Source organism: Panthera onca, chromosome F1, assembly GCF_046562875.1.
Source record: "Panthera onca isolate mPanOnc1 chromosome F1, mPanOnc1 haplotype 2, whole genome shotgun sequence".
Lineage (NCBI taxonomy): Eukaryota > Metazoa > Chordata > Mammalia > Carnivora > Felidae > Panthera > Panthera onca.
In genome coordinates, this window is record NC_138355.1 from 8,437,264 (window position 1) to 8,450,291 (window position 13,028).

Consider the following 13,028-nt stretch of genomic DNA (forward strand, 5'->3'; position numbering starts at 1 on the left):
ATTCTCCTGTTGATGGGCATTTGGATTCTTTCTGTTTGGGAGGGATGGATTTTATGAGCATTAAAAAAATTTTTTTTTTAATGTTTATTTATTTTTGACAGAGAGAGAGCAAGCGAGCATGAGCGGGGAAGGGGCAGAGAGAGAGGGAGACACAGAATCCGAAGCAGGCTCCAGGCTCTGAGCTGTCAGCACAGAGCCCGATGCAGGGCTGGAATCCACAGACTGCGAGATCATGACCTGAGCCGCAGTCGGACGCTCAACCTACTGAGCCACCGAGGCGCCCCATGAGTGTTTTCTGCTATGAGCATTTCTGAAAATGTCTCTTGATGCTTGAGAGCAAGAGTTTTCTCCTGGGTATATACTTAGGAGTGGAAATGATGAGTTGCAGAATATGTGTCGGATAATGCAGGATGATTTCACAAAATGGTTGCACCAGTTTACACCTCCCCCGTCCCTTTGAACACTTAGGGATATTAGCTGGTTAGTGTCATCTATGTTGTAAAAGTTTTTCATAACTATTTATTGTCTGAACTATGCTTATGGTACTTTTGTGATACAAAAGTTTTTAATTTTCACGTTTTCAATTATGGCTATCTTTAATTTAAAGATTCTGGTTTCCAGTCTAGGATAAGATTTCCCTTCATTTTATATGGTACAGCTTCAAGTTCTCCCCAAATCTGGTTTTACATTAAACTCTTTCTCGTATGCCAATTGGAATTTATTTTTTTATATGGTATAAGAGAGGATTACACTTTCATTTTCTTCCAGGAGTATAACATATTATACCATATTACTACACATAATTGGTGAAATACTTTTTCAAAAAGAGACCAAAAAAACCCCCAGACTCTTAAATACAGAAAACAAACTGGTGGTTGCCAGCGGTTAGTTGGGTGGGGGATGGGTGAAATAGGTAAAGGGGATTAAGATACATGCACACGTATCATGATGAGCACTGAGTAGTAGTGGATAGAATGGTTGGTTCACTATATTGTATACCTGAAATATAACATTGTGTGTTAATTATATTGGAATTAAAAACAAAAATCTTAAAAAGAATAAATTGGAAAACAAAGATATTTTTTCAGTCAAAAAATTGACATTAGATCCAATTAAATACTTTAAAAACTAGATCTTTTAAAGATCACTCAACAGGGGCACCTGGTTGGCTCAGTCGGTTAAGCGTCCAACTCTTGATTTCAGCCCAGGGCATGATCTCATGGTTTGTACGATCAAGTCCCACATCAGGCTGTGTGCCGACGACATGGAGACTGTTCGGGATCTCTCTCTCTCTCTCTCTCTCTCTCTCTCTCTCTCTCTCTCTCTCCCCCTCCTTCTTTCTCTGCCCCTCCCCCACCCATGCATGCACTCACTCTCTCTCAAAATAAATAAATAAACATTTAAAGTATATTTAAAAAATCATTCAACAAAATTTGACAGTGATTCTTGCTACAAGTTCTGTGTCTTTCCTGTTAAATTGATTCATCAGTATTTTAGTCTCTATTGCTATTATAAATTTATAATATTGTACATTTTTTCTTGTTTTATTACTTACACTGTTATGTTCAAGACAATGTTAAATAATAGTGATGATATTTACTGACAGATGAGCACATTTGTCCAGTTCCTGATTTTAGTTGAATCAAAAGTATTTCATAATTTATAATAATATTGTTAATTATTTGAGAAGTCTGTGTTTTTTTTATTAAAATCAAGTGGTTCCCTAGGGTGCCTGGGTGGCTCAGTCGGTTAAGCATCCAACTTCGACTCAGGTAATGATTTCGCAGTCTGTGAGTTCGAGCCCCGCGTCAGGCTCTGTGCTGACAGCTCAGAGCCTGGAGCCTGTTTCGGATTCTGTGTCTCCCTCTCTCTCTGCCCTTCCCCAACTCATGCTCTGTCTCTCTGTCTCTCTGTCTCAAAAATAAAAATTAGAGTAACATTTTAAAAATGTTAAAATCAATGTGGTTCCCTTCTAAACTTGTTTTGTTTGGTGTTTCCATTAGGAATGGCTGTTCAATTTTTAAATTTACTGATGTGATCATTTATTTTCTTCTTTACTGCATTTATCGAATGGATATTGTTGTCAGCTTTCTTGGTATTGAACCAATGTTGCATTCTGGAAGATACTGGCCCTTTTTAATTTATTCTTTTAATACATTGTTGGATTCCATTTGCTATTATTTTATGTAGAATTTTTGCACCTATATATACAAGGATATTGATCTACACTTCCTTACTTCCCTTCTCTTTGCCTGCTTTTGGTACTTTTGCATATTTATTAGTGGTTTTTGATTTGTGGTAACCATTAGGTGTGTATATAACCTCTTCTGCATATAGCAGTCCATATTAAGTCCATGGTTGTTAAAGTTTGAACACATTCTTTACTCCTCTCCTCCCACGTTTAGGTATATATTGTTATATTTCACATTCTTTTATTTTGTGAGTTCCTTGACTTTTTTTTTTTTACAGAAATATTGTTACTGCTTTGTGTTTCCTACTTTATACTGTCACTTTTGGTCTTTCCACTCAAAGTGTCCCCTTTAAAATTTCTTACAGGGCTGGTTTAGTGGTCATGAACTCCTTTAGTTTTTTTGTTTTTTTCTGGGAAACTCTTTATCTCTCCTTCTGTTCTGAATGATAGCCTTGCTAGATAGAGTATTCTCAGGTGCAGATTTTTCCCATTTAGCACTTTGAATATACCATACCATTCTCTTCTGCCTTGAAATGTTTCTGCTGAAAAATCTTCTGCTAGCCTTATGAGTTTTCCCTGTTAAGTTAGTCTTCTTTTGTCTTGCTGCTTTAACATTTTTTCCTTCATCACTATATTTTACTAATTTAATTACAATTTGTCTTGGTGTGGGTCTGCTTTTGTTGATTTTGATGGGGGTTCTCTGTATCTTCTGGATATGGATATCTGTTTTACTGCCCAAATTAGGGAAGTTTTCAGCTTCCCTAATAAATTTTCTGACCCCTTTTCTCTCTCTACTTTTTGTGGCACTACTATAATACAAATTTTATTACCTTTAATGGAATCACTGAGTTCCCAAACTCTATTCTTGTTTTGCATAATTCTTTTTTTCTCCCCTCTTATGTTCAGCTTGATTACTTTCCATTACTCTGTCTTTTGGGCTATTAATTCATTCCTCTCCTTCTTCCAGTCTGTTGTTCATTCCATGAGGCATATTTCTCATTTTGTTTATTATGACCTTTATTTCTGCTATGTTGTTCCCTATCTCTGTGTAAGGGTTTAACTCATGTCTTCTACTCTTTTTGAGTCCAGTGAGTATCCTTATGATCAATGCTTTAAATTCTCTATCAGACATGTTACTTATATCTGTTTCACTTAGATCTCTGGCATGGTCTTGTTCTGTTCTTTCATTTGGGATAAATTTCTCTGTCTTCTCATTTTGTCTATGTCTCTGTGCCTATTTCTGTGTTAGGAAAGTCAGCTATGTCTCCTGTTCTTGAAGGTAATGATCTTATGAAGAAGAGGTCCTATAGTGCTCTCTGCCATGTAATGTCATCTGTTCCCCAGGGCCTGCGCTTCTGGAAATGTCTCCAATGTGTGTTGCATGTGCTCTGCTGCTTTGTCCTGGCTGTTTTATCCTTCAGGCCAGTCATCTGCAGAGTCTCTGCCTATTGTAGGCACTGTTTGGTCTCTGGCCTGAATGTGGCACATTTTAACTAGGTGTGCTTTGGTCTGTTTGTGAAGTGAGATCTGTTGACTCCACTTGGCCGAACTGAGATGCTGCAAAATTCCCATGATGGGTAACATGCTGTGAGTAGGGGTTTAGGCTGGTCTTTCGGGGGAAGGGGTCTGCCATGCTGGGGCTGAGACAAGCATGGCTCAGATAGGCAGTTCTACTGGAGCGTGGGGGAGTGGAGCTTGGTGTAAGCAAGGTAGGTAGTGAGTGTCAGTGCCGCACTGGTTCCCACAGGTGGTCCTGTGCTTATGCTGAGGGTCAGGAGAGGGAAATGATGCTGGCCAATTCCTTTGTTCCCCGAGGTTTCTCTCTGTGAATGCTACTTCTCTAGGACTCCTCTGAGATGACTGAATAAACTCCCCACTGTGTGCCACAGATGCTCTTTTGATTGCTATTTCCACAATGTAGGGTTGTTTGCCTGCCTTCTCTGCAAGAACAGTGCAGTGCCATTCAGGCTCTATACCAGCCAAGCCCACTGACCTTTAAGCCCACTGGTTGCAAGAACTCATGAAATTCGGCCCCTCTTGCTTTCCAAGCCAACTGCTACAGGGATTCATTTTTCCTGTGTGCTCCCCTGTGTGCTGGTCTGTCTCTTGTCCTTCTTCATGACCATGGCTCCCTCCTTACCACAGTGGCCACAATCTCTCTCCCAAAGCACATCTCCACACTTCCTACCTTCTTTGATGTGGCTTCTCTACCGTCAGTTGTGGAGTTTATTCTGCCAGTCTTCACATCAATTTCTGGCGTATTTAGGATGATTTGATGGCTATTTAGTTACATTCATGGAAGGAGGCGAGCCTAGGATCCTTCTACTCGACTGTCATCTTCCACCCTTGGACCAGATGTTAAAACCTTTTGATCTCAAGACCCATTCATAGCCTTAAAAATTATTGAGAATATCACAGAGCTTCTGTTTTAGGTGGGTCAGATCTATCAATATTTACCATGTATCAAACCGAGACGATATTTATGAATTTATTTTAAAAACTATGATAAACCCATAAAATGTTAACATGACATATATTTTAATGAAAAAGAGCTATTTTCCAAAACAAAGAAAAGCAGAATGGTTGTTTTGCATTTTACATCACAAAATGTCTGTGTTATCTGTCTTAATAGAAGACAGCTGAATTGTCATCTGTGCTCCTGCATTCAAGCTGTTGGCACATGTTGTTTTGGTGGAAGTATGTGGGGAAAATCTATCCTTGCACAGATATATGGTTGGGAAAGGGTAGAGCTCAGGGACCTCCTGAAAAGGTCTGTGGAGCTCTAGGGGTCCTCAAATCATATTGTAAGTACCACTGCTCTAGGCAAATTTTGTTGAAAAATTAGTTTGGGAAATTCTCCTTCTGGGTAACATGAAAGATTAGAGGCAAATAATACAGTAGTGATATGGGAAGGATATATAAAATTTCAAAACATGTTTTACCTGGGTAAAGTTGTGAAAGAAACTTCTGTTGAGAAAAAGAGGAATCACATTTTAGTAAACAGCATGCTAAATATTAGTTTGAATACTTCGCTTTCAATATACATGTTTCTAAGTCTCTCAATATTCTTATATTCCATTATAAATACATAAACAATTAAATACAAAATTTTTAAAAAGCTACTATGTCTATAATTAAATATAACGACTGATTCTCACATGTTATTACATGTCAAAAGGCTGACAGGCTTGAATCTGCGTGCTGCCTTAGTAACATTACAAGTTCACATAGCCAAAATTGCATGAGCAGTCTTTAAAACTGTGATATGATCATTCTGCCTAAGAAAGTCTATAGTGTTTACGTGCTGTAATTTATGCCAATTTATGCCAACAAAGTCATCAATTGGCAGTGAAAATCTTTCATTAACTGCCCTTTCAATTTAAATTTTCTGAAAGGAACATTTATCTGTATGTTCAGTTGCATGTTTTTTAGAAAGTGATGTTCATTTAATGATATCTGTATTTTCTTTATCATATAAGCTCTAAAAGTCAATGCCTCAGGACTATGTTCTTTTATTTGCTGATTGCTGCCCAGTGCCTGGTACGTTATTATGTATAAAATGGAAAAAAAAAGATATTTTGGGAATCAGTAAATATGTAGGCAGTGAGTTTCTGAGACCATATAACGAAAACAATATTTCATATGTTCAAGCTGATTTTATTCTATTTTTAAAACATGTGTTTTTAGAGAGAGAGGGAGCGGAAGCTGGGAGGAGGGGCAGAGGGAGAGAGAGAAAGAATCTTAAGCAGACTCCATGCTCAGCATGGAGCCCAATTCAGGTCTCGGTTCCACAACCTGGGGATCACGAGCTGAGGTGAAATCAAGAGTTGGATGCTCAACTGACTGAGCCACCCAGGTGCCCCCATATGTTCAATCTGATTTTTAGAAAGCAAATGGAAGTAAGTACTATAAATATTGATAAGTGTTCACAAAGAACTAAGTTGATCAAAAAGATCCCAAGCTCCAGGGCTGGAGTGTCCTCCTTGTGTTATGCTACTTGTCTGAGGTGCAGGAAATAAGAACAGAAGTGGGTCACTGAGTGACTTACCTGTCTATCTGGAAAGGAAAATTTAAAGGCAAAAGGAGAAATGTACTGATAATATGAGAAAGGTTTTAGTATTAATACTAAAAAGTTATTAAAGGTAAACTTGCAGAGAGACAGTATCAGTTGATGTTAAAGTAACAACCTCGATTTTCATGGAGGATGATATTAGCAGCATTCTGTTGGATCTTTATCAGAATGCTTGCCTTTCTTAAGTGGTGCACAAACTGAAGTGTAGAATGAAAAGAGAGTCAAAGAAAGAAACCTGAATGGAGCTGACATTTAAGGTAAGGACAGATCATAAAAAGCCAAACAAAAAGACTGGCAGGGGATCGTTAGAAAAAACAGAAGAGGCTGATGTCACCAAGATGGTACAGTGGAAGAAGCCAACCTCCTTTCCCCAACAAAGATCAACAATTAGACAGCTATCTACAAACAAAAACAGTTCTGGGAGAGTTCAAGAGTCCACTTAAGAAACTTCAACAAAGTAGAACAAAAACCTAGGAGCAACGGCACAAAAAGGGAAGGAAGAATGCTTCATTTTGTTCTAATCATCCCATCTGCCAAGCCGGCCTTGCTCTGTGTCAAGAGGGAACTCACCAGCTGTAGAGTTCCCCTCCCTGGGAAAGGGAGGGCAGGGTGATTGACCAGCTTCCCCAGCCTTTTGGGGGTACGGCACGGAAGACCTGTTTAGGTTTCACCCCATCCAGAGACTGTCAAAGCTGAGATGTATAGAGATGGCCAGAAACAAGAAAGAAAGGCAAGCACTACCAGTATCAACCACACAGTGGGAGCAATGAGGGTCCCAGTGACCTGGTTCTACAGGGGACCCAGAAGCTTTCACTACAGAAGAAACCAATGGTCAGGACAGCCGTCGTGGACGCCTGCAGATTTCACTAGTTTTTACCCCACAGGTTTTTGCATTTGCAGGTTCCAGCTGCCCGAGTCCCTTCCCATTCACCTGTCCTCACCACTGGCAGAGAATGGGATCCATACAAGCAGCTAGCTTCAGCCTCCGCAGCAGTACAAGTGCAGGATGCAGCCTAGAACCCCACAGCTTACCTCCACCCCTCTGCAGGTGCTTAGGGCTAGCTCCTCCAAATGTGCACCTCTAGGCTCCCCAGCCCAACTCCCACTACTTGCTCCATTACCTTGGGCATGTCTGTGGCAAGACCCTGCATCTTTGGGAAGTCATTCCAATGGTCAAAGCTGTTTGTGAGTCTAGATCTGGCCCTGTCTACTATGACCGGCCTCCATTACTTGTGCCCATATCTGTGGTGAACCACCACAGCCACAGGAATGCACACAGATAGCCAGGACTCCTACAGTTGTTTGTATGCCTGCATTTGGCCTGGCCCTTGCTGCTGTCCCTGGTCCTCAACACTATGTGTGTGCCTAAAACTGACCCCTACCAGGACACAGAAAACTACCAGCAGGCCCCCACAGCTAAATATGTGCACACCACTGGTTCGGGCCACTACCACTTCCTGCTCTGGTCCCTAGCCACTGGATCTGGAGGAGCTGTGGGGAACATTAACAGACGTTGAAGTCACTGTGAGCACTACATAGCACTTGCCAAATATCACACAGTTGTTGATGTTATGGACTCCAGTGGCCTGACCTAATGAGACATCATGCATCTCTGAACCCCAAGATGCCACATGCCCCTGAGGTGCCCTACATCACTAGACCTGGGGTCACTGTATTCTCCACCCACCAGGGAAGGTTTTCCTTAGCAAAGTCAGTCTTCCAAAGTTTGGAAGAGGTGACTGCTTTTTCAAATAGATAGACACTTATGTGAGGATAAAGGGAACATGAAAAATCAAGGAATCATGACACCACCAAAGGAATACACAAATTCCAGTAATGGGTCCCCCCAAAATGGAGATACATAAATGCTTCAAAAAGGAATTCAAAATAATGTGTCTAAAGATGCCCAGAGAGCTACAAGAGAACAAAGGTCAACAATTTAATGAAATCGGAAAAACAATAGAAGAATAAAGCAAGAAGTTCAATAGACAGAAAACATGGAAACACACACACACACACACAGAAAATTTGAAGCTAAGGATACAATGACTGCACTGAAGAATTTACAAAAGATCTCCAAGAGCAGGCTGGACAAAACAGAAGAATCAATGAACTCAAAGGCAGATCATTTGAAATTACCCAGTTCAGAAAAGAAAAAAGAAAAAAAGAATAAAAAAGGATGACCAAAGCCTGGGATACCATTAAGAGAAACAATCAGTGCATCACTGGAGTCCCAGGAGGAGAAGAGAAGGAAAATCTTAAAGATAAAATGGCTGACAACTTCCTAAATCTAGGGAAAGATTTGGATATTCAAGTTCATAAAGCTAAATCACCCCCAAATTTCAATGTAAAATGATCTTCTCCACAGCCATGATAATAAAATTATCTAAAATAAAATACAAAGAAGAGAATTTTAAGAGCAGGAGGAGAAAAAAAAAAAAAAAACCCTCTCATACAAACGATCACCCTTAGGTGATCTCAGCAGAAACCTCACAGTCAGGAAAGAGTGAGATGATACATTCAAGGTGCTGAAAGAAAAAAACTGCCAACCAACAACACTTTATCAGCAAATCTGTCCTTTAGAAATGAAAGCAAGATAGACTTTCCCAAACAAATAAAAATTGAGGGGATTTATCACCACTAGGCTTGCCTTACCTAAATGCTGTAAGGAGATCTTCAAGCTGAAATAAAAAGTCTTCTAATTAGTAAAAAGAAAAGATGAAAATATATAACACACTAGTAAAGGTAAATATATAAAAAGATTCTGAATATTTTAATATTGTAACAGGGTGGTGTGTTAGCCACTTACCTTTAGTATAAAGGTTAAAGGACCAAAGTATTACAAATTATAATGGCCACACAACATACGGAGATGTAGAATTCTGGGAAGATGGCAGAGTTGGAGGATTCTAAGCTCACCACATCCCACAGACACACTGAGATAACAGCCACAGGAGTGCAACTAACACGGAAAATGACTGAAAGACTGGCAGAACAGACTTTGCACACTTAATCGTAGAGAGGAGGCCACATCAAAATGGGTAGGAAAGGCTTTCGGGAAGCCTTGGCTGGGAAGTTGGGCCGGGAACCAAACACGCTGGTGAGGCTAACCCCAAACAGGAGGGACAGCACAAGCACGGAGAAGCGAGAGCATCAGACTCCACACCGGGCACCTCAGGCACGGGGAACCCAAACTGGGAAGATGAGTACCCATAACACTTGGCTGTGAAAACCAGTGAGGCTCAATTTCATGAGTTTTTACAGCCAGCAGGGCTTAGCTCTGAATACCCTAAAAATCAGTGGGCTTAGCTCCAGGAGAGCCATTGTGCAACAGGAAACTGAAATGCCACCTGTAAAGGGCCAGCAAAGTAAACAACCCAGCCAAGGCACAGCGGAGAAGCAGCAGCCTGGAAAGTGCCTGAGGTATACGGCAGATTTATTTACTGAGGTATCGATTTATTTGCTAATCTCAGAATATGCACTGGAGGGACAGGGACCTTTAAGAGACTTCTCCAAAAACAGAAGAGATGGCAGGCACTGTTTCTCTGCCCCCCACCAGCCTAGACAGCTGATGCTTGTGGGAACGAGCATGAACACAATCCATGTATCTTGCTAACACTGCATTTTCTGCCTCCAGGTTCTCCTGTGTATCCACCCCATCCAACCCACCCCATGTGGCAGGTGTCTCTTCAAAGTGGCTCCTGCCCCAGCACACCTTGCAAGCAGCCTTGGCAGGGACGAGTGGAACTCCAAGGTGACTCCAGCCCTGGGGAGAGGGGAAGAAAACCAGACACACACCAGTGTCCCCATAGTCCCAGCAGCTAAACCCTACAGCTGGCAGTGCAGTGCCCTGCTGGTCAATGTGACTGCGGCTCCCGCACACATATGGGGGAACAGGCGTGTGGTCTGACTGTGGCCCCATTCACCAACAAAAAGCTCTCGGGGGCAGCACAGGAAGAAATCCCTGCAGTTCAGTGTGACTACAGCACCCGCAGACAGACTGGGGGCAAACCGTGAGTCTCACTGTCAACTCCACCTACCAACAAAAACCTCCCAAGGGACAGGCTGGGAGAGCACTCTGTAGGTTGGTGCAAGGGCAACCCCAGCAAATGGAATGGGGGTTGGCATCAGGCCAACTGCCAGATCCACACACCAAGGAAGGCCTCTGTGGACAAGGCAGGGAGAGGGCCCTATAGGTTGGTGAGACTGCAGCTGAGGGCAGGCACCTGTGCTGACTTCTAACACTGCCCAATTGCAAGCCCACAGGGGCCCCAGACCGGTTCCTTAATAGCACAAGGACTAAACCCCACCCAGTGTACCCAAAAAAGGCAAAAGTGGGCCAATGTAACTGACTTGACTGAAGGCAAACGTGGCTCAGCCACAACAGTAGGGCATATACAATCCACATGGGAGACATCCCTGAAGTGCCTGGTTCTGGTGAACCTAATGGTAACCACAAATCAAAAACCTTTGATACACGATAAGTAAAGAGAAAGGAATCCAAGCATATTACTAAAGAAAGCCATCAGGCCACAGGGGAACTGAGCAAAAGAAGAAGAAAGGAACCAAGAGGAACTACAAAAACAACCATAACACAAATAACAAGATGGCAATAAGTACACACCTATCAATAACTGCTCTAAATGTAAAAAAACTAAATGCTCCAGTCATTTGTGTCAGAAAATACAGGGTGACTGAGAGAGCGAGAGATAAAAGGAGATGCATCTATATGCTGCCTTCAGTAGACTCACTTCACACCTCTAGACACATGCAGGTTGAAAGTGAAGGGATGGAAAATCATTCATCATGCAAATGGAAGGGAAAAGTAAGTTGCGGTGACAATACTTATATCAAAAACATACACTTTATTTTTTAAAATGTTTATTTGTGTGTGTTTGTGTGAGAGAGAGAGAGAGTGCGCATGCACATGCAGACAAGTGGAGAAGGGGCAAAGTGGGCCCACACCAGCAACGGAAAGCCTGATGTGGAGCTTGAACTCACTAACTGCAAGATCATGACCTGAGCCAAAGTCAGATGCTTAACTGAGCCACCAGGCACCCCAAACAAAATAGACTTTAAAACAAAGACTAGAAGGTGCCTCATTAGCGCAGTAGGTAGCGCTTCAGTCTCATAAAACAAAGACTAGCAAGAAAGAAAGGGCATGACATAATGATAGAAGGAACAATGCAACAAGAGGACATAACAATTATAAATATTTATGCACCCAATATGGAAACACCTAAGTACATAAAGCAACCATTAATAGACATAAAGGAAGAAATTGACAATAACACAATGATAGTAGGGGACCTTAACATCCCACTAACATCAATGGATAGATTATAGAGACAGAAAATCAACAAGGAAACAGTGGCTTTCAATGACACATTAAACCAGGTTGATCTAACAGATATTCAGAACATTTTCACCCCCAAACAGCAGAATACACATTCTTTTCAAGAGCACAAAGAACATTCCCCAAAATAGATCACACGTTATACAGCAAAACAAGTCTCAATAAATTAAAAAAGATTCAAATCATATCATGCATTTTTCCTGTGTATTAAACTAGAAATGAATCACAAGAAAAAAATCTGGAAAGGACACAACACAAATACATGGAGGCTAAATAACATGTTACTAAACAATAAATGGGTCAACCAAGAAATCAAAAAGCAAATAAAAAAATACAAAGAGAGAAATAAAAATGAAAACATAATGGTCCAAAATCCTTGGGGAGCAGCAAAAGCTCTTCTACAGGGGAAGTTTATAGCAATACATGCCTAACTCAAAAAATAAGAGAAATCTCAAATAAACAAGCTAACCTTACACCTAACCTTAAAGCTAGAAAAAGAAAAACAAAGCCCAAAGCCAGTAGAAGAAAAAAAACAATAAAAATTAGAGAAGAAATAAATTAAGACTAAAAAACAATAGAATAGATCAATAAAACCAGGATCTGGTTCTTTGAAAAGATAAACAAAATTGATAAACCTAGAGAGAGAGAGAGAAAAAACTGAAATAAAATCAGAAATAAAGGAGAAGAGGGTGCCTGGGTGGCTCAGTCAGTTGGGCATCTGACTTGGTTTTGGCTCAGGCCATGTTCTCATGGTTCATGGGTTTGAGCTCTGCATAGGACTCTGCACTGGTAGTGCAGAGCCTGCTTGTGATTCTCTCTCTCTCCCCCTCTATCTGGCCTCTCCTGCTCTCTCTTCTCTCTCTCTGTCTCTCAAAATAAATAAACTTTAAAAAAAGAAATAAAGGAGGAGAGGGGTGCCTGGGTGGGTCAGTCAGTTAAACATCTGACTTCAGCTCAGGTAATGACCTCACAGTTTGTGAGTTCAAGCTCCACGTTGGACTCTGTGCTGACAGCTCAGAGTCTAGGACCTGCTTTGGATTCTGTGTCTCCCTCTCTTTCTGCCCCAACCCCACTCATGCTCTGTCTGTCTGTCTGTCTGTCTCTCTCTCTCAAAAATAAATAAACGTAAAAAAACTTTTAAAAAGAAATAAAGGAGGAGAAATAACAACCAACACCATAGTAATACAAACAATAAGAGAATATCATGAAAAATTATATGCCAACAAATTGCACAACCTAGAAGTAATGGATAAAATTCCTAGAAACATAAAGCTTCCAAAACTGAATCAAGAAGAAATAGAAAATTTCAATAGACAGATTACCAGCAATGAAATTGAATCAGTAATCAAAAAACTCCCAATGAATAGAAGTCCAGGAACAGACAGCTTCACAGGTAAATTGTATCAAAC

General features: G+C 40.9%; 1 protein-coding gene across 3 annotated transcripts in view; it reads right to left on the reverse strand.

Annotated features, from left to right (window-relative positions):
- Nucleotides 1–13,028, reverse strand: part of CATSPERE (catsper channel auxiliary subunit epsilon) — a 192,117-nt gene that overhangs the window by 133,196 nt on the left and 45,893 nt on the right. For all 3 annotated transcript variants that reach the window (XR_013553113.2, XM_078440779.2, XM_078440780.2), the window contains exon 6: nucleotides 5,134–5,158. Coding sequence is in view for 2 of the 3 variants with exons in the window: in XM_078440779.2 (XP_078296905.2) it covers nucleotides 5,134–5,158 (25 nt within the window). In the remaining variant the exon portion in view is untranslated. The remainder of the gene's footprint in view (nucleotides 1–5,133; nucleotides 5,159–13,028) is intronic.